The sequence below is a fragment of the Tachypleus tridentatus genome, chromosome 7, assembly GCF_004210375.1.
Source record: "Tachypleus tridentatus isolate NWPU-2018 chromosome 7, ASM421037v1, whole genome shotgun sequence".
NCBI lineage: Eukaryota > Metazoa > Arthropoda > Merostomata > Xiphosura > Limulidae > Tachypleus > Tachypleus tridentatus.
In genome coordinates, this window is record NC_134831.1 from 17,153,544 (window position 1) to 17,176,616 (window position 23,073).

At 31.7% G+C, this 23,073-nt stretch overlaps 1 protein-coding gene across 3 annotated transcripts in view; it reads left to right on the forward strand.

The window, feature by feature from the left end:
- Window positions 1-23,073, forward strand: part of LOC143255208 (RING finger protein unkempt-like) — a 49,326-nt gene that overhangs the window by 15,802 nt on the left and 10,451 nt on the right. For 2 of the 3 annotated variants that reach the window (XM_076510504.1, XM_076510506.1), the window contains exons 4-13: window positions 534-669; window positions 1,925-2,042; window positions 10,052-10,136; window positions 11,931-12,049; window positions 13,516-13,635; window positions 14,158-14,307; window positions 15,680-15,878; window positions 16,191-16,310; window positions 20,000-20,184; window positions 21,541-21,819. In XM_076510504.1, the coding sequence (XP_076366619.1) occupies window positions 534-669; window positions 1,925-2,042; window positions 10,052-10,136; window positions 11,931-12,049; window positions 13,516-13,635; window positions 14,158-14,307; window positions 15,680-15,878; window positions 16,191-16,310; window positions 20,000-20,184; window positions 21,541-21,819 (1,511 nt within the window). The remainder of the gene's footprint in view (window positions 1-533; window positions 670-1,924; window positions 2,043-10,051; window positions 10,137-11,930; window positions 12,050-13,515; window positions 13,636-14,157; window positions 14,308-15,679; window positions 15,879-16,190; window positions 16,311-19,999; window positions 20,185-21,540; window positions 21,820-23,073) is intronic. The other variant, XM_076510505.1, reaches the window with a different exon arrangement.

Below are 23,073 nucleotides of genomic sequence, written 5' to 3' on the forward strand. Positions count from 1 at the left end.
TAGAAAACACCCAGATATTAAGTAGGGAAACAAATATAAACAAACACAAAATCAAAGAAACCCTATTTGTACAGCAACTAAAACCAAAATTAAACCAATATAAAGAAACACCTTTATACCTATACTAATTAATAACCTAACATCCACCTACAACGTCCCCTACAATCCTATACCTGTTTATACTCTCGTCCCTAAGACGTATCCATCAACGGTTACATTCAAACTCTCTCTTTCTTAACCTGAAGATGACCTAGGAAGGTCAAAACTCTGTTGTCTCCTTATCAATAAAAGTGTTAATACCCATACCAGTCATTCTGAGATACATATGCAAGGTTAGTGCTAGTTACAATAAGTGTAGAAGGTTGCTGCATAACCACTTACATGCTTATATGCAGTAATAAGTGGGGATAACAGGTCTAACAATAGAGGGCAGTACAAGTCAGTAAATATTCTTGTGAGATTTTGTATTTTAAGTACCTATTGGAAATACATTTTCAGTTTAGGAAAATGTTAAGTTATGATTTTTGTTTCAGATACCAACTATGTTTTAGCTAATTATAAGACTGAAACTTGCAAAAGACCTCCTAGGTTATGCAGACAAGGTTATGCTTGTCCTCAGTATCACAACAACCGAGACAGAAGAAGAAGTCCAAAACTACACACATACAGGTAAAAAGAGTTGGCAAATTTTAGACTATATATTGCTGTATGTTAAATTCCTTAAGTCTTGTTTGTGAAATATTATTGCAAGTATGATGTTATATTTCTTTCGACTTTTATAATATAAATCGTAGTTCATAAAAGTTTTGAGAGCTCTTTCATCTGACGTCTTCTTCATGGACGTTTAGTGTTCATTAATAGAATTTATTCTAAAGTAAAGTTCATTGAGTAGAATATTTAACATAATTTTCTTCTATGCTATTGTAGTAAAATACTTAATTTAATAATAACTTAATATCTAATCATGTTTTACATGTTAGATTTTTAAATATGAGTATGTATGAAACATGAACTTAATTATTTTTTAAAACCCAATTAAAACACAGGAAGACTAACAGAAAGTCATTCAGTTCATTAGATCACCTTCAAGAACTTAAAAGATGGAAAACAAATATCAACTTCCTAAAGTTAAAATATAGCATTATTACCTAACATAAACTTAAGTGAATCCAAAGTAGAAACACACACTGCATTATAAGGTAAAGTATTGTATAAGTTAATTGTTTTTGCATGAAAATATTCCTATGTAAAAAATAACTTGGGTCTATATTTTTAAAGTTCATACCAACTACCTTCATTTTTAGTCACTATTACTCATTAGTCCAGAAATAAAGATTTTTCTCCAGGTGACCTGTCTGAAATGATAACATTTTGCTAACTGAAGCATATCACTTCTAGATCTAAGCATCTGCAAAAGTAAATGTATTTTTCTTAGTATTTTTCATAGCCCAGAGTTTTTTAGTTAAATACCATTCTGGTCTGATCTTTGTCTTTCTTACATTCATGGGAAAAAAGCTGAAGATTGTTCTTAAAATTGGGTATAGCCAAAGTTTATGCACACAGTGTTAACTATTGAGCTTATGATTTCAGTAGATTGATACTAGAACCTGGTTCTTTTGATCACTGTGTCCAGATATTCACACAACTTTCATGTTCACTTTTTACATTTGGATTCTCTTCTATCTTCACAAAACTTGTATTCTTTTCATGCATCTAGTAGGTCTTGTATAAATTTCTGCAGTTATAATATTTTGAATTGTACACCATATTTATTTTTAATCATCCATTCACAAGCCTGACAGTACCTTACTGAGGAAAAACAGTACTTCTCTCAGTTTCAGTTTCCTCCGCTAATTTAATGCCATTAGATAAATAAGTGTACTCCTTAATTTTAACACAATTTTATGGTCTACCAACTTCTCAGGTCCACACCTTGTCCAAATGTAAAACAAGCAGACGAATGGGGTGACCCTGCTAACTGTGAAAATGGAGACAGTTGCCCATACTGTCATACTCGTACTGAACAACAGTTTCATCCAGATGTAAGAATGTTAGCTTTAATAGGTTTTGTTGTTTTGTTTCCCCAGTTAATGTTAAATAGATTTAAGTTTGTAATACAAGCTATGGTTTTACAAATTAGATAAAATTGTACGTTACAATTACAAAAAATACCAATAATAGATCATTATCCTAGGGGATTAAAATTCAATATTGATGAAAAAAAACCAGTAATATAGATATAGTTTATGAAAAATTTGATTATCAAATTTTAAAACATAGTTTTAAGTAAAATTCGTGAGGAGGTGGGAATATTTTGACATATACATTAATAATGCATATGAATTTCTCAGAGAAATATTAAAAGAAAAACAAAAAAGTCTATATAAAACATTTTTAATTTAAACCAATTTAAAAAACAATGAGCCACCAGTAGAATAGCAGAACTGATAAAAGCTGTGGAAATAATATTAAAGTATAAAAATATCACTTTTAAATATTATGAAGATAATTTTAAATATTATAAAAATGCAAATAATCAAAAGCTAAGAATAGAAAAAGAATGAACATTGTAAGATTCGTGTTTAAAATGTATAAAGGATATAAAATAATTTTGTTAATAGGCTAATCTCTTTCAGGAAATAATACTACATGATTGTGTATATGGTGATAATGAAAATGAAGTAATTAAAAATTCAGACATAGATTTGATAACTAAATATAACAATAAAATTTAAACAAATGCTAATGGACCCTGCACAAAAGCAGTGATTCCATGTGTTTATTATATCCATGAAATAAGAAAATAAAACCTATCATTATGAATTTAAAAAATGTTCAGGGCATGACAAAATAAGAATATTGAAAGGATATAAATTATATTATGGAAAACTAGAGTTGGGTAATTAACTTCATTTATTAATTACATAGGAGTATTTATTGTTTTGGTTAGTTAACCAAAATTATGATTAAATCAGTTGATATCATGAAAATAATCGACTAATTGTAAGTATAGTTTCCAATTATTACAGCTTTTGATTATTCCAGCTATCCAAATAATAGAAATATTTGCATTATGATTTCTCATTGTTACTTTTAATTAATTCAAGGTTCTTAAACTTGATTGATTAGTGACACAGCGAATGAAAATAATAAACAAGTCATAATTCATGTTAGAAATTGTTACTTTTCGATTATTCCAACCAATCAAGTTTCAAGAAAGAATAAACAGTTAGTTAAATGTAATTGATTAATAAACTACTTGATGAATAGATTGGCATGTTCTGCAAATCACTCAGCTCTACATGGAACCATTGATATATATGTGTTGTGTGTCTATTTATAACATATCTGTTACAACAGGAACATTTCAAAGAAGGTTTTAAAAACTATAATAATTTCAAAATACAAAAGAGGTGGTACATAAAACTATGTAAAATTTATACTTATTTTTATCAGTGTTTTTTAAAACCTTAAAAGAGAAAGGGGAAAACAGGTTGACCCAATTTTTAGGTAAAAAATCAGTGTGGATTTTGAGAAGCATTGCATATGAAAGAGGCACTATTAAAACTCATAAAATGTCTGAGTCTTTTAGGTAATAAAGAAAATCACTGAGGACATTTTTATAGTTAAGAAAGCATTTAATAAATTATCTAATCGGATATTAGGTAAAATGGAAGTTCTAGGGTTAAGAAGCATAGCATTTAAAAAATTTAAATACAGTTTATATAAGATCATAAAAGTAATTGATACTATTATAATAATAACTTTAATGATACTACGATAATAAAGTATGGTATTCCACAGGGTTCTGTACTTGGTTCCAGTTTTGTTACAAGGGTTGTAGCTAGTGGGCAATAGTGGGTGGGGTTGGCCAGGACTTGTTCTGCCCACCCAGCACTAAATATTATAGAAAAAGAGATTGCTATAAGCATGAAACATTTCTTTGTCAATGTAGCAGTACAGTTATTTTGTTAGAAACAAACACTTTGCTAGTCAGTTCGTGAAGCAACCTTTGCCCTGAAATATTTTTCAAGAAAAATCCACAGGAAAAGAACTGCACTCCCTGCTGATTCAGTTGCACTTTGCATGACACATCAGACAATAAATAATGAAAACCATACAATGCCTCTTTTCTTTCCAGTAAAAGTTTGTGATGTGTAAAAATATTTTCAAAATTTTAAGGATATTTAAAATATCAAGGTATATCAGTTTTTTGTTGTTTTTTGCATATATTTTTTTAAATCTCAAAGTAACTGATATCTATTAACTACCTGCTGTTAAAGGTTGATCATATGGAAAGATATAGCTTAGCCTTGAGTAAAATTTGTTTTGGCCTTTATTTTTTAGACTCACTATTCACCTTATTTCACACTTGCATGGTGACTGCACGTGTAAAGTGTTTTATTGGGCCTTCTGAAGGAACTTACAAATTATAAACATGAAAATACTTTTTTTTATCACTTGACCAAGAGTGTGGATATGGGTATGATGATGGCAGCCATGGGCACATGCATCTGTGGGCTTGACTGGTTTTTATCACCCATCACTCAAACCATCATAGCTGCAGTCCTGTTTTGCAGTTCAGCATGTCACATCTCACAAATGGTGGGGCATAAGAAGGTGAAAATTCACATTAATATTAAGGGTATTGTGTAGATTTGAATGCCACATTTGACAGATGTTATCACCAGTGGTGTCTCTGTGATCTTATATCTGATCATTAGGAGTAACTGTTGAAAATATGTTCCCTCAGTGTCCAAAGTACATAGCATCCATGTGGCAATGGACATTACTTGAAAACGATCCTACAAAACTTGACCCACCTGTTTACCAATATGTGGGGGCAACATACTGCATGAAAATCGTAGTGTCTACCACATTTTGTAGGCTTAGCAAAAGAGTGTATAAGTTGTATCAGAGAACTAGATCTGTATGGTTAACTTATCATTTACTCATTGCATATGGGCTTTACATGATATTGTGGAGATTTACAGTTCATGTGCTGATAGTTCTAAGCATTGAGGAGATATGTAGGAAATGTTGCATTAGTGGTTTAGTTTCTTACCAGATAGTACAGTTGTTTGTGATAATACTTCAAGAACAGATGGAATGTGCTTCATCAGGGCGTGAGGTATAAGCAGGCCATTATTTATTAACTTCTAGTCCTGCCAGAAACTGCACTGCAGAATCAAACATCTGGTTAAGTATATTCCATTCAGCAAATGAATATGATGCAACTTGTAAAGAAACATTTGCAAAATTAACTGAGAGTCTTTCAAACAGTTGAAATTGGCAAATACATGCAGACACTGAGTGATACATTGAGCAAAAATGCACAAAAATGTACTTTTGCTGGCTTCTTCTGCTATAGCATGGCTGACCTCAACAACAGTTTCAGTAGATGTAGGTGGTCTGTTGTACACGTGGCTCACTGCAAATGCAACCTGTTGGGTCAATGTATACACAGCAGTGCTGGAATAAGACACACTGTACAGATGTTATGCTTTCTGTAGTATGTCCTGAGAGGTGTTATAGTATTGCATCCTTTTGTGTAACAACATTTCCCTTGCTCATGCTTTTTGCATGCATGTCAATTTCATGTTGGTTGAGTGAGCTACACTGCAATTGATAGGTTCATTTATATACATGATAAATATGTGAATGAAATTACAGTGGCACCCCTGATGGTAACGTACAACAACTATGGGATTTGTGCCTTCATGATAACCTTAATACCCACATGCAATTTTATTCAATGCCATACTGTTTATGAAAGAAGGCACTTGGAACTACAAAATATGCTTTATAATAACCTTGTATAGAAATAAGTTACATGATCAGAATTTAACTTCTAAAATTGCTATGTTTGCTTATGATATAGCATAAACATTTAGCTCTGCTAATGTAGAATAATTAAAATTTCAAATAAAAATGATTTGCAAACAATAGGAAATTATTGAAACAAGTTATCTGTTTATAACAAAAATATGTTTTGAATTAAAAAATAAAATGATTATAATGGAATTTTTAATTTGTTTATTCATAATAATGAATGGATAAATAATAATATTTTCACAAGTTAAAAGAGAAGATGTTGTGAAACATTTAACCTTACAAATTGATAAAAATTTAAGCTGGAAGCAACATATTTTAAAAAAGGATTTAGCACACTGAGAATTATGTTATTTAAAAATTAAACATTAAGCCTTTAAGAATTTTTTATTTGTTCATTGATATAGTTAATTAATTCAGTAAAGAATTTTGGTAGGATGGAAATTTGTACAACTACGCTAAAGTCAATTTTTTTCATTGCAGACTAATAATATGAGGGATATAACATCACATAATGATAAAAATTGAATAATTTATAGAATATCATTACATAAGAAAAATAATTATTATTTACAAAAAATAAATTATGTTTGTATTAATAGGTTACAGAGATTAAAATTTAAAAAGTGTAATAATTAAAAGGTAGATTATACATAAGGATTTTTGTTACTTAGCATCAGAACTATTTAATAATTTACCTTTAACTATAAAAAATGTATGTGGTATACATTTTGTTTAACTATAAAAATAAAGATGTATTCAAAGGAGGAAAATTAATTTTTAGACATGATACATACCCCTCATACAAGATTTGCTGTTCTTATTCAGTGCTGCTCTCTGTGTGTGAACGTTTTCTTTACAGATGTCATAAATCCCCCCCCCCCAATGTTTGAATTGGAATATTCCAAAATGCATTTCATGCAAATCATGTGCACCTCTTAACCAAATGGAGGATGACATACTCATGTAATGTATGTGGCTCCCTCTACACAATCTACTGAACCTTCACTTTTCATTTAACAGCTTTTGAGTACTTACGTTTTCTTTTGTGCTTAGTGCTTCCCCTGTGGCACGTTATTTTATTTTCTGAGTACAAACATTTTTTTTTGTGCTTAGTGCTTTTTCTGCCAGCCCTTTCAAATTTTATGGCCCATTTGTCTCAATCAGAGCTTTCCATGCCACCTATTCCTGTTCCCCATCCTTCATCTTCACACCCATCTCCTGTTCCTTCAAATCATGATTCTTCCTTTTGTCAAGGTCATTGATGACATGCCACCTGTGAACAACAGTACTGGTAGACTTAGGTCCAGTGGGAGCTCAACTGTTGGATTTTATTCCTTGCTGGCTTCCATTTGTCAACAATCAAAGGGCAACATAGGTTCTTTTGGAGGGTTTTCATACCAAATTTCTTACTCCACCTCTCATTTCACCTCACTCCGTTTCCTTCTCTCCTTGAGATCCTGTGATGTGCCATCATTATCAATTGTCAGAGCAGGTTCAAGACTTACTTTTGCAGCAGGTTATCAAACCAGTTTACCATCCATAAGGAGGTTTTTATCCATGTCTTTGTATGACCCCAAAGAAAACTGGGGATTGGAGACCAGTAAGTCATTAATTTATCATGTCTTAATTACTTCATTACACTTCAAGTTCATTGTGGAGTCCTTTTTCAACCTGAGATAGGTGTTATCCATGGGATTGTGGATAACAAAAGTGGTTTCCAATGCCTGTATCCTCATCCTGATTACATTTCAATCTTGACCTTACCTTTAGGTTGTTCATCTGAGGTGGTTTACCAAGTTTAGGCATGCCCCTTCTGACTTGCCTCAGATCCATATGTGGGCATTTGTTCATTATATTTATACTCTGGAGATGAGATTTCACATTACATGGATGACTGGCTCTTTCCAGCTCATTTAGAGCAGGAGTTGATCACTCACTCTCACCAGTTTCTTTCTGTGGCAGCTTGAGTAAGCTGGTTGATCAAATTGGTGAAGTCAGTTCTTGGACTCACACAATATCTAGTGCATTTGTGTGTCTTCTTCGATATCAATGTCAGTTGTGCTTTACATTCTCCTTTACTTCTGTATTTCATGGACTGTACCACCCATGGATTACATAGGTAAAGCAGAAGGGGATTGCTGTTCATTCATATGATGCCTTGAGTGAATAACTTGGTATTATCTGCTTTTCAAAACAGAGTTTCATGGTCACCCATTGCATCATCTCCAGTAATGATGTTCGTCCAGATTCTCCAACACATTTTAACCCCCTCTTCTTCATGTGGAGTATGGGAGTCCTTGCTACATTCCATTTCCAAGACACTGAAGTGGTGAACCATGAAAGTACCATCCTGAATGAGTTCCACATGAAATGTATTAATACCGTACAATTGAAAGTAGAGTAATGGTGTTTTGGTGATGTACATGTGGTATGTCCTCCATGGAAGCTGATCTCTTCCTTTGCTGGTGGGTGAGGCCTTCTGATCACAATATATGGTGTTGGTTCATCTTACAGGATGACTTGGCCTCCTTATACTATTTACATGATCACTGAAATTTATCAATCACCTGATAAGTTGATATGGCCTCCTGTTAATTTCTACAACCACTGGAGTAGATCCATCACCATCCAGAATGACATGATCTCCTTATACCATTGCAACACCATGGAGTTGATTCATCACAATACTGGTTGATATGGCCTCCTAGTGTTGTTTTCCACAAAATAGTAGAGTAAATCTGTTGTTGTACTGGGTGACAAGGTCTCCTGTTATGCATTTAATACACACTGTAGTGGATCCTTCACAAATGCAGCTCACTAGTTTGATTGGATTTACCAGTAGTGAAGTTTTGTATTTGAATGAACCAGTCAATGTAAGTACTCCCACAAGTTGGTTCCATCTTCTTGATGCCAGATGATGATTCCTGGACTGATGAAGTAGTGATTATTGTTGTATCATAACCAGCAATTGGTATGGATCTTAATTCTCGATTCTTGGGTTTGAGATAAAGATGGTATTATCCTCATTCTACCTTTGTGTGATATCCAGTGAGGAGATTTTGGATGTAGTTGATTTACTAACACACAGTTTCTCTCTACTGATCTTTGGATCTATTTCTTTCTTTGTTGGAGGTATCTTTCAAGTGCATTTCTGTTTTCCTTTTGCACTAGTCCCTTCTCCTCAGTGTGGGATTCAGGCTAATCTTGTAAGTAGATATAAGTGCCATATTGAGAGTTATAGTTTTCCTCTACTGAAAATGAATTACCTATAGGTACTTACCTCCTTTTACACTTCCCACTTTTCTGATTCTCTCAATTTCTACAAAACTTCAAAGTGAGGGTTCAGTAAAAGAGTGTAGAGGGGATCGTGCATCACTTGAGCATATCATGCCCCTGTTGGTCGAAAGGTGATGCATGATTATTTGCATAAGAGACTTATTCCAGTTCCAACAGAGGAGCAGAAGGCTTGTGGCATGGATAAATAAAAAGTGCATGTAAAGAAGGCAGCACTGCATGAGTATAGCTAATCTTGTGAGAGGAGTTAAGTACCTATCAGGAATACATTTTCAGAAAATGAAAAATAATAACATAGTTATTTTTAAAATTTTTGTGATTACATAAAATCATGAGTAATTAATGTTATTAAATCAGATGAAGGTAAAATCTCATGAGCTAATTATAGTTTAATTGTATTTTTAGTTTATATTAAAAACAGACAGTTTTTGAAGTGTTTTCTGATTTAAACAGAATTTAGGAAGTCTAAATTGATTGTAATTAATAACAATTTCTTATTTATACCAGTGTAGTTTTGTGAAAACTCAGTTGACAATTTTAACACATAATCAAAAAAGTTGTGTTTATTTAAAATAAATAATGCATTCAATTTTTTTTTTCTATTGGTCCAAGCCCATGAGGTAAAAGTCACCCACAAGTTCTTACTGAGCGGTATATTAAAACAATCACTCAGAAAAGTTAAGAAATGTTTGTATATGTTAAATTTGTATTTGTTATCCATAAAAACAGCTTTAATTAATAACGTAAAGATAATTCGACATGTGACTGGTCTTAACATAAAATGTTTTGTTTTGGGGAATATAATAAATATTGAAATTATATGTAGTAGATATACACATGTAAAACAATTCATTCCTTTGCTTTTCACTGTTTGGGGAAAGTAAGGATACCTTAATTAGACAGGTATGAATTTCTTTTGCAGATTTACAAATCAACAAAATGTAATGATATCCAGCAGACAGGATATTGTCCTCGTGGTCCCTTCTGTGCTTTTGCTCATGTCGATAGTATGTTTTTTGCTATTTTTTCAGTTACAGTAACTTTTTATTCTAAATGGTTCTTAAACTTTTAAATGTACTGAATTTTTAATTAAATAAGTTACTATAATAATTTCAGTTTGCTTTAGACATAGATGTTAACTGTTTATGTTCATTGCTGAGTTTGACCTTTTTAAATAAACTTTCTCATAATTGGAATGAAAATAAGATATTTTAACTCTGTTTTGTTAATGATTAACTGATATATCTTTCAATAAAGGAGCGTATGTTAAACTTGTAGTCTTCATGTGAAGAACAAGTTCCTTAATATTAAACACTTTACAGCCGAGACAATTTGAACTAAAAAATTATGCTCTGTGTGAGGATCTAAAATGCTGCTTAGCAAATGAAAACTTTGCAATTGATTTGATAATCTCATGTTCTTCAAACAGAAATGCGACTGTAAGACAGTTGTATTTATTTAAGCACCTTTGAAACTAATTGAGTACCAGATGAAAATATTCAGCACAACCTTTCAGTGCTTTCTTTTTACAGAAATAACATTTAACTGGAGCATGATTCTTCTTCTAATTAAAATGCTATTTTATTTTATATTATTACTTACTAAGATTAATTTTATGGTTATAGTGAAACAAGAGCAGTTTGATTTGTATTTATTTAATCTTGTCTATCTATATACTGGAATGTATTATTAATTATTAGTTGCCTTTAAGCACAGTCATGTAATATGTAATTATCTAAAAACATGCCTTCCATATAAAATTCTGTGTACCTTTCTACATGTAATCAGATGATACTGCACCTAACATTGGATGACACAAGCCAGGGAACGTGAGGGTGGATACAAAACATTAATCTCACTTTAGTTTCCAGTCAGCCTCAAGCTTTAAGCTTCTTTGTGGTCATATTTGTACTTATAAATGTGTATTAACAGCATAGAAATAATCACTACAACAAAAGCAACAAAATACTAGATGCTAGTACAATGTTCTTATAGCTGTAGTAGATTGAATAGGAACTGAAAGCATGTGATTATGTTTTGAAATATTCAGTGTGTTAAAATTCACTGAAAGATAATTATCCAAGTGGGATACACATTGTCAACCTGTGCTGAAAATCAGTTGCTGATGAACTTCATAGCCCTTGTAAATTAATGACCTTGGTTACAGCTGTTTTAATATACAGAAAATATTTAAGAGTTTAATGAAGAAATGGATTATCTCAGCTTGTACACATAGACTAATTGGACTTTTATCTGCTTCAGAATAGTTTGCTCTTTCTTGTTAGAAACAGTAGTAATAATGTCTTTGGGTCATCTACAAGATTATAAAAGGAAAAATATATATATATATAAACAGTTCAGTCTTAAAAAGTTACATAAGCTGTGTGGAAACTTCTTAACCTTTGTTAACAGAAGTTTGGTTTGCATTTTGCAAAAAACAGAAGTAAATATAAAAGTAGTATGTTCTATATTTCTTAAGTATTTTATAATAAAGAAACAACTGAAGTAAATTGAGAAATAGTTTTTAATTGAAGTTTGAATGCAGTAGTCAAAGTGACATGGTATTAGTTTTATAAAGGATGAGCTTTTAACAACAGAATATTGTGTGAATTTGGTGAAGTAGTGGTTAAGAAAATACAAGTATGTTATTGAGTTTACAATTTCAGTTAGGTAGTGAAATTGAATCTCCTCACTGTGTAATTTACTAAATATCTTTTACTGATAGGAACCTTTTTATTTTTATTGATAACTAGAAGTGTATTTTTGAAATTCTGAATGTATATCTGCTTCATTCTCGTCAGAAGAAATATCAGCAGTACGAGATATAGGTGTAGATAATACAACAAATCTGGCAGCAATTTTGTCAAATGTTTTACCTCCAAATTCTACAACTAGTTCATCTCAATCCCAAACAACATTGGTAGGTATCTTACAAATTTCTTACATGAATACAGATTGCTAATTTTGGAAGCAGTTGTAGATTTATTTGTTAGTTATTTTAAATTTTAAGTAGTGTGTGTTCAACTCAGTTCTATAGTATTTCACTTTATTGATTGTATACGTTTATTATCTGTATAGTTTATTCGTTCTTTTTTGCATATGAATATTTATTAATTAATTTTTAAATAATGATTTGTACCAAAACAGTAAAAAGGGATTGAATACAAACTCTTTCATTATTTTCTCTTCTTTTCTTAGCAACCAAAAAATAGTCAGTAATAAAGGCAAATAGAAGAATTTTGTGCACATTATTTATGTATTTGTGGCCAAGAATGTTCTAGTGGCTAGTATGTCAGTCTATAAATCAGAAAGACTGAAGTCCACTTAAAATGCTAATCTATCCCCCACACTTTCAGCTCTCAGTATGTTAGTAAAGTAACAGCCAGTTTCGTTACGTAGTTTAAAAATCTGACAGAACACTTGTAGTAGTTGTTGCTGCTGGCTTGTGCCTTCCTTCTGATTGGTGCTTCAAAATAAGGGACCTGAGGTATTGGATTGCTTAGTTTTGAAAAACTACTATTAATCAAAGGACCCCATTATCATGCAAGTTAATTTGTAGGTATGTTACTTACAACAGTGTATTAACTTGATTTGTATATTTTATACACATATTTCCTGAGAATTTAATTGATTAAAATCTCATGACTTGAAACCTCTTTTTTTGTATACAAAAGATGCACCCATGTTTATATATCTTGTTATTTAAAAGTTTAAATATAAAATAATTATGCTCTTTTTTCATTCTTTTACTTTAGTTGCATGAAATTGCTTTCATTTTGGGTCATTAGAAATTACCCACTTGAAAATGTTTATGAAATCCTAGAAATGGAGGGATTTTCTTGTTTAAAGTGTAATATATACATGTAGATCTCAAAATAACATTAAAGAGTGTTCTTCTTAGATACTTAAGTGCTGGAAACAATTTGTACAGTTCTGATTGATAGCTATAGTTGGTAGTGCTTTCACAGCGTACTGCTTTCCAATGAATGGAATGCTTTAAGATGTGTGCAGCTTGGTAGTTAAGTCTTTGTGTGTCAATTCGTGTTATCGAAAAAGAACATAATGACAGCTTGTGCATATTTAGCTTGAGTATTAATTATGATTATTTTATTGAAATGTATCTTAAAGTTTGGTATACCAAAAAAAAAGTCCAAAAATTTTCTCTAATTGGAACAGTTCTGTAATTGTAAATTCACGCATAACAGTAACAGCTGCTTAGCATTTAATAAGGCATATTGAAAAACCTTGGTCTAATATTTAAGAAAATTGAGTGAATTGCTCATATTTCTCTGATAAACAAAAGGCAAAGTGTTAAATATACATTCTTAACTAGCAGAGAGAGAATATATATTTGTTACTAAAAGTTAATATTTCACTTCTTATTAGACACAAAGTAAAAGAGATGACTCACAAACCCAAAAAAATGAAGTCCATGTTAATGACACTGAAGGGTCTTCACAGCAAACAGTGTTAAATTCTTCAACAGAAATTGTAGGAAATGATGGGGTGAGAATTGTGTTAGATATGTTAAAGTACAAGTATTTTTATTGTAATAAGTAAGATTGAAGATATTTTATACTGTCTGTCAAAAGTAGAAATTTGAAATACTGTATCAGTAAGAGAGATGCAAATAGTGCAGTGTCATTCATTGTAATATGCCTTGTGCTTCCTCACGGGTTTTAAGTTAAACTTTCAATTAAAGAATGTAGAAGTATCACATTAAATGATTTTAATCTCTATAGTAAACTAACAACACTGCAAATAAATTTAACAGATTTGATAATGAAATTACAGTTTTGAACTTAAGATTTATAAAGTTGTGATTCACTGATGCACTTGTAATAACTTTTTGTTTTTTAATGGTTGTCTTTATCAATATGACTGTCTCACTGAATGAAAAGATTATTTTTGTAATGCTACGTAATATAATGGATTTTAGGTTGAAAAAACAATTTTGAACTTTGGATTTATAGATCCACTTGTACATACTAGTTATTTCACATTTATTTTTCTCTCTCGTTCCTATAGTCATCAGTTGAGTGTTCAACTTTCATTGGTAATATTCCACTTCCTGCACCAATAGCTCGGCCTCGGTCATATAGTTCATCAACTAATCATTCTGGAGAAATTTTAATTTCTTACCAAAAAGCCCCAGGGTCTGAAAGAGAAGATCGAGAGGTTTGTATATGCTAAAAAACTAAGCTTGTTGTACTTGCAAGAATGTAATATAATTGTTCTTATTTTAGTGATGTCTGTCAGTTAGATGTAAACTCTTATCATTGGATTTATTATTAAAATACTTTAACAGTAGTGACAAGCTTTCAAATATGGAGTTGATTTTGTTTAGTTTTGAAAAGTAACTGAAATCAGCATCTATCAAATGCTTCACCAAGTGATTCAAATAGTCTTAGATTCTATAGTTTCATGATGTTGTTCCTCCTTCAAAACATAATTTTCCATGCTTACCAATGTTGCATACATCACTCATACCTGCATGTAGAGTTTCATAAAAATTAATGCTTATTGGTGTTTGTAGACTTATAAACAAACACTGAATTTTGATGATGATTCAGACAGATATTTTGATAATATTGGTACCAGAAAAATGGAAAATCTGAAGAAAAAATAGAAAATATGAGAAGAGAAATTTGTAAAAGAAAGATAAGCAGTATCTCTTAGTACAAGTGAGCATTAAGAAATTTAAATAGTTACATAGAGCTAAAGCCAATTTATGAAATAAAAAGTTAAAGATAAAAAAAGAGAACAAGTATGCAGTCTGGAAACAAAATTAATTCCCATACTTGTAAAAATAAGGTTTTTAAAATCCAATTAAATATTCTTTGTGTTCATGTTTTTAGAACTGACCTTCGCATAAACAGAGCTTGTCACTATTTATGGTTTATAATTATACCGAGCTTTATATATTGAGAAGGAAAACATTATTCTATTTTGAAGAGTATTTACACAAACAGTAGATAAAATTCTGAAAACATATTCTTTTTAGGACTATATCAAAGAATATTTATTTTTAAAGGAATTTATAAGCATTTTTATGGCTTATATGTTTTTTTGTTTTTTTAAATAATCTTGAATATAATTTGTTATATTCGGTGAATGAAGGAGGTGTGTCTTTGTTGGGCCAAAAACTCTTCCACACTTTAGGGCCATGAATATATTATAAGAGTGATGGTCAAATCCCACTATTTAATGAAAGTAACCCATGGGTTGCTTCTTGGTGGCATTTACTAGCTGCATTGCCTGCAAAATAACACTTCAAAATTAGGAACAACTATCATAGATAAACTTCGAGTAAATTTGTACAAAATTCAATAAGAGAGAAAATTATTTTTATTTTTGATTAGCTATTAAAGTTAATTTAAGATCACATATTAAGTGTAAGAAACATTTTAGCATTTTGCAAGAAGCTATAACAGTTGAGTTAATATTCTGAAAATGTTGTCTGTGTAGTATAGAATGGCTTTCTGTATCTGTTGTTTTGAATAATGCTTTGTAAAAGAAGTTTCATTATTATCATACAAATTTCTTTTAGGTGAGTCTTAGGAAGCAGTTAGATGTTATAGATAGTGATTCATCTTTAGACCTAATTGAGAAAACTCATCGTAAACAAAGTATATGTGTAGCATTTGGCATCAACCCAAGTCACCTAGCATCATCATCTTTACCACATAGCACCTCATTAATATCAACCTATTATCCAGCAGCAGTGGATACTGTTGAATCTGTCGTTGGTAAGTAATTTTTTTTCCTTTGGTGTTTCATCACAACAAAAGTATTTTTAATGAAATATAAAATATATCTGTATACCAATTTCCTAGATGAACAACAGTTTGTTGTTTTTTGTTTGTCTTTCAAAACTTAAAATGATAACAGGTTTTTCTTTCAGTGCTGTTTAGATTTTAAAAAAATTTTTAATTTTGTACTGAATGGCACTCTGGTAATGAACAGAAACAAATATAAAGTTTTGTAATTCTTGATCTAATAATGAACATTACTTTCTACATTGTTACTTATAGCTGATGAATTATTATTTTCCAAACCAGGAAATGCCTTAGATGATCTGAACCTTGATGATATTAATGTTGAAGCATCCATAGACAAAGAACTAGAATGTGAAGCTAATCCAGTGAGTTCATCATTATCAGCTGGATTGGTTAGTTCTGGTACGTAAAAACAAAAATGCAAATTCTTCCATCTATTTTTTTATTATTGTTTTGCATAATTTTAAATTTTCATAAAGTTGAAAAGTTAGCCATTTTATCAGTAATTGTAATAAAACATTACTTAGAAAGTGTTTTTCTTATAATGTGAAAAAGATCTAATCATCTCCAATGTTCAAATTTATTTTAAGGTCACGTAATCCATCAGGAAGTTTCACAAGAATAAATTTTTAATAAATATTCTTAAGAGTGTTGGGATGTTGGTACTATTTAAAAATGTTATGGATAGATTAATTTTCATTGAGATACCTGATACTCTGCACAGTAGTTTTTAAATGATTATACAGGTATATATCAATGTGAAAATAAATTGTAAGTGGTGTCAAGAAAGAAACGACTTATATGATCAACATTTGACCTTCTTAACTATACCTTGGTACTTTTTACCATCTTCTTTATCAAGCGTACAAGTACGATGACTAGCTTATGTTACAGAACATGTGAACAAAATATAATTTAGGCTTTTATGAGTATAAGGTGTAGATTTTTTTTATTATTATTATTGTGTACTAACTGGCTTATGTGTGCTCTAGGTGGAAGTTAGGTAACCCCATGATTAATGAAAATTTATCTTAGGACATAAAATATTGCTTATGATTTGTTTGTGATTGTAAAAAATGCCCATAAAAAATGCAAAATATTAAATGTGAAACTTCAAATTTGTATGCATCTCCCCATGGAACCAATGAACATTCATACTAAATTTGGTAAAGATCTACCTGCAGGAGGTGAGTTAGTGCTCAAAAAATGCCCATAAAAACTGAAAATTTGTATGTACTTTCAAATGGCTTCATACCAATTTTGGCAAAGATCCATCCACATCCTGGAAAGTAGTTCCATGCACATACAACAGAAAGCAGAAAGTACTATTACATTTATACAGATTAATAGTCATCTAATTTTAAAAATAAATTTTTACTTCTCCTAATGGCATGTGTCAGTATTAGGTTCATCTGGACTAAGTTTTCATACCAGAAGTTGATGTGGGTGTACTTTCAATATATGCACCCCACTAGTATAGTGGTAAGTCGATAGACTTACAATGCTAAAATCAGGAGTTTGATTCCTCTCGGTGGGCTGAGCAGATAGACCAAATGTGGCTTTGCTATAAAAAAAACACACACACGCTTTCAATATATGCATATACATAGATTCAGGCATATTCTATGAAAGTGTTGAAGTATCACAACAGTTGCCTTCTTTGAGCTAATAACAGTAAAAAAAACAACTATTTAGTAATATGAATACTACCATTTTCACACTAAATAATTTCTTTCCTCTTATGTCTGTGCAACCTGTAAAAGATATTTGCAAGCCACTAGTCTTGTAAAAATTCTCATATAATCTCGTGTAAATTTGCATCACTGCATGATGACATAATCATGCAGCAGAAGCTGCCTACATGTGCAGTGACTCCTTCCTTGTTAGTTTTCGATAATCCTTGTTCTTTTCCTTGACACTCACAAATAGACACATTTTGAATCTGCTGAGATTTGCAATCTTTTTCAATTTTTAACTTTCGTTTGACTGAGTTTTAAAATGCTGAATACGAATACACAGTTTAGTGTAGACTCTTTCTTTGCTGATGTGGGAGAGGATATTCCTCACCCAGAACAAAATACCATTAACTTGGCAGGAAGTGTTTTTATCTGTGGAAAATATGACAGTTATCGTTTGGTGCATGTGGTGGGGTCTAGGATGTTGCCAGGACCTTCTGTTCTATTTCTTTTCATTCATTTTCCTTCCTCTTCTTTGAAGCCTGAAGTTGAAAAGGAAGAACTCAAACTTCTTTCACTTTGGGAACATCTTGACCTACTAAGGAAGACTTTTTCCTTTTCCTCCTCCCAAACAAGGAGAGATCTTTGCCTCTTTATGGACACTTCTCTCTCTGGATGGAGAGTGTCCCTGAAAGACTGTCTGACTTCAGGTTTTTAGACCTACAAAGAGCTTTTGCTACATATCAATGACATAGAATTTCTTGATGCCCATCAGATATGCTCTCATTTTCTTACCCTCTTTGTGGATCATTTGATGGTAATTCACACTTGCAATTCCATTGTCATGTATCCTTTCTTGTGCCAAGGAGGCACCTGATCCAAGATTACATACTTTTAGACATTGGACCCATCTCAGCCAGATGAGTTTAATAGCCTGTCATGTTCCAAGTGCACTGAACGTTGTAATGTACCATAATTTTTGTCAAAACCATGGTTTACCCATGGAGTGATCCTTACATTTTCCACAATTCATTGGATCTGCTCTGAACAAGAAACACTCCAAATAGATGCTTTTGCTGCACCCTTTCATACCAAACTTTCTCTTTTTTTTGGTCTTTAGTACTTCACCCCTTAACCTCAGCTGTTAGTGTCCTCAATCAGAACTTATCCTATCTCTTCTTCTATGCCTGTCTTCTTCTCTGTCTCCTTTCTTGGGTCTCTATGCTAAATTGGAAACTCCCTGCAGAGTCCTTTGGTAACCCCTTACTCGTCTGCCCAATTATAGTTTCTGTTACTCCATCGTCTCTCATCTAAACCCAATTTCTGCTTTCTTATATTCCATCCCGTATGATCCAACTGCACATGGGTTCTCTTTCCTCAAGGAGTGACAGCCCTTCACCTTCACATGTGGGATTTGTTTAGTCCATCACTTGTTGAATTGAACTAACCAGTCGTATGTCTGTCTTTCTCTTCTTCTCTTGTTATTCCTCCATATCTTCCTATTACTAATGTAACTGACATGCTGATTGCTGTTGGCCTATCCTTTATCATTTCCATCATGGCCAGTCTGTCTTACCACAACTTACCTCCTTCTTCACACGAATATTCAGTCATACTAGTCTCTCTCTACCATAGCCATCCTCCAATCCACTTTTTACTTTTAAACAAATGAGTGTACTATATTTTCTTATCATTAATTTACAAAAGGATCCCACTAGGCAGCTAGTGTTACCTCCCAGTATGTACTTACCCACAGTCTGCACTGAGTAAAGAAAGCACTTGTACCATCCTCCCACAAGATCTCTTGAGGTTTCCTAGGGATATCCACACACATATGCAGGGAGAGAGCCCATGTCATTAGATATCACACCCCATGGGCTTCCTTTGGATTCTTTATGAATGTCTTATCTAGGTAATCTTTTCACTGGTCCCTAAACCATCTCAGCATGATGTTCTAGCTGTTGTGTGTGTAAAGATGAGTATTTGTTTTGGAAGTTAACGTTTTCTACATTCTCATCCATTTTTCTGGTGCATATATTTCTTTATTCCCTTATCAACGAATGGAGATTCAGAATCACAAATGTAGAGGGAATAATTGTTTGCATAGGTGTGTTGCACTGCTACTTGCAGTAGTGTAAATTCATGGGGTTTCACATTAGGTTAGGTGGAAGTTTTCACAGTGTTGGTGGCTTGCAAATCTCTTTGACAGAGTGCACAAACTTAAAAGGGAAGAGGCTATTCTCCGTGCACAGATGAATCTTTATCAGAAATACATTTCCAGGTAAGAACAATGTAAACTCCCCATGTAAAAAAATATTACATTTAATCGTATTTGATGTTAAGGCTTTATCTTTGGATCAGTGTTTACAATGTATTATGTTGAGTTGCTATTAAGGAAATTTTCTTTCTGCTTAGGAATTCTAGGCAGTTCAGCTCCAGTCAACATTCCTGGCAGTGGGAGTATACATGATCATAGAGGGCTAGGTAATTTGTCTCCTCCTGTCACTTCTCCCCTTGACTCTCTCCCTCACAGTCTTTCCATGGGAGGAGCTCCTGTTCTTCATCCAGTTGGATCAAGATCTGAACATTCATTAGATAAGGTAAAACTTTTCATTATGCAAATGGAAAAAGTAACTAAGTAGGTGTTATATTTATTAGTTTAAAATATTTGAAAGTATACTAGTAACTTGTCAGAGTTAATTTGCATTTAAAAGTATATGCTTATCTTTAAAATTTTAATTCTAGTGTATAAATGTAGGTATAAATGAAGTAAAAGAGTTGTACTGTTAATCAAAAGTATGTTAAGTATTTCATCACCAAAATGCTGTTTATATGTACATATACATATATGCAGTATAATGGTTTTAATGTAATAGTTTTTAAAGCTAAAAGCTGGCAAAGCTTTGAAAATCAGCAAGCATATTATTTCATATTAATATAGTCAATAAAATCCTGAAACCTTAAGTAAAACTGCAGGCAATAAATTGATATACTGGAGGAAGGTGATTTTAAGAAAAAATATTTTGATTATCGAGATATCTTTTATATATTGTATGGTCAGTCCCTAGAAAGGATTATCTTTTATTTAACATCCCAGCTATGCCTGAAGCTATAAGTATCTCAGTAAAACATTATTGCTTTTCAGTTGCACACACTCCATGGTAGAAGGATATTTACCTGAATCAACAACTATCATCTATTTTTTTTAATACATAAAATAGAAGTTTTTTGTTGTTTTTTTTATAAGAAATGGGCATTGAGGGTCAGTAAATAAACTAGAGGAGAGGTGATACTCAGAGAACAAATATACCAACTCTCATACCAGGTGAGATTGAGGATTTTTAAAAGTACTTCCTTATAAAATTTGGAACTTAAAATTGTATTAAATTAAGCTACTTTTTTAAATTTTAAATGCAACTCTCTGAAAATTTGTAATGTGCAATTTGACATGCCTCTAGTGAGAGGGTTAAAAAACAAAAATTAAATTTAAATTTGTTACATTAGACGTTTAAACCTGAAACATCAGAGAATTTGCAAAAGCAGGTAATATTTTATTAAGACTTAAGAAGATTTTAATTGTCTAAAATTTAGTCTCTAAGTTATGTTAAACAAATTAGGAAGTGGAAAATAAACATATAAGCTATTGCAACAATGTTTGAACTGTAAAGTCACTTTATTCATAAGTTGTTTATAGTCAAGCTAACCATCAGCTTTTGTTTAAGAAAGTGTGCTTTCAAATGATGTCATTTGTATTTCATGCCACCAGTGAAGAAAAAAAAATTGGATTGTGTTTACTGGCTTTTCTCTTTTTTTTACATAAATTGAAATTTATTGTACAGTTTTCTTGTAAAAAACAGTAAATACATTATGTAAAACATTACACATGGTATGTCAGATTAATATGTTGAGAACAGCATATTTTTATTAGGTTTGTTGATTATCTGTATCTCTTATAGGCTGCTGCAGCATTCTATGGTCATCCAAGTTCTTTTGACAATACGAAGTATGGTCATTTTCCTGGTTCTGGCGTTTATGAATACTCTGCATCACAAAACATGTCTCCAAGTAGTCGGGTAGGAGGTGCTCCCAATTCTCCCCTTCTACCAAACATGTCTTCATTTAATTCAGTTAATTCTGGTGGTCCTAGTCTCAGTGAAGTTCATAGGTTACATGAAGAACAGGTTGTTAGAACTAAATTAGCCACTATGGAAGAAGGATATAATCAGTTGAGAATGGTAAGTAGAGGTTGGCTTTAATATTACAGACCAGACTGTTTTGATTTTACCTTTTCTCTGTTTCCTGAATATTTACAGATGCTATGTGTGTTGTTAGTAACAGAAGGGTGTTTATATTTTTAAGAAATATTAAACAAAAAGGAACTGTCTAAATTCATCAAAAGGTTATTAATCAAGATTCCAGTAGAAGACGTCTGATACTTATGAGAACATCCACAAAAAAAGGCAAATGAATGATAAGAAAACCAGGCTACAGTCTACAAAACTAAAATTAATCTATGTGCTAGGATTACTTTATCTGTCTGTATAGTTTTGTAGTTTGATGTGGACCTTTTTTTGGATTACATATTAACTCCCTATACTGTGTACTGCATTCTTCTGTTTTATGAACTTATACAGTAATTATTCAGAGAAAAGACCAACAAAAAAGCTTGATTCCACTCTACTTCATTGGTTGGTGTTGAGGGAATCTGTTGTTTATAATTGAAATGTTACTTGTTCATTCCTCACACAGGAAGCTTGGAATTCAGTCTACCAGTATAGTGTTTAAAAGAATATGTGATAAACTTTCATGTTTTTCAAAACTCTGCCATTGAGTCCACAAGATTTTGAACTGCTTATGATTTGTAGATTAGATCTTTCAACGTTAATGTAAATCAGTTACATTATTGTGCATACTAGCATAGAGATGACTCTCTGTTTATTCAGTAACTTTACTGTGTAATCAAAAAAAGGTAACATTTTGTTTGTTGTTAAGCACAAAGCTACAGCTTTAACTGCTCTCTGTCCAACATGGGTATAAAAACTCAATTTAAGCATTCTAAACTGTCAAAATTTCTACTGAGCTACAAGAAGCAAAGATCACTCATTAAGGCTTGAAACATTAAAAAAAAACAAATAACTATTTCCAACTATCAAAATATTTGTTTTTAACCAATTATATTTAATTTCTTACATATTTTAGGTGCAGTTCTAAATATTAAAAGTTTTTATTTAATATCACAAGAAAAACTGAATAAAATTTTGAATTAATGAAAATTAGGATTTAAAGCATTTATAAAATAAAGGAAAATTTGTGGAAAATGTAATTTTTTATTTTATCTATTTGCGGATACTTTCTGCTGTGTCAGCATCGTCGGTGACCATCTTTATAGTAGAGTAAAATAATTTCTTTAAAGGACTGATTTAGTCTGTTATGTTTAAAAAAATTGAGGGAAAACAAATAAACGTACTGTTATAACATTCATTGTCAGT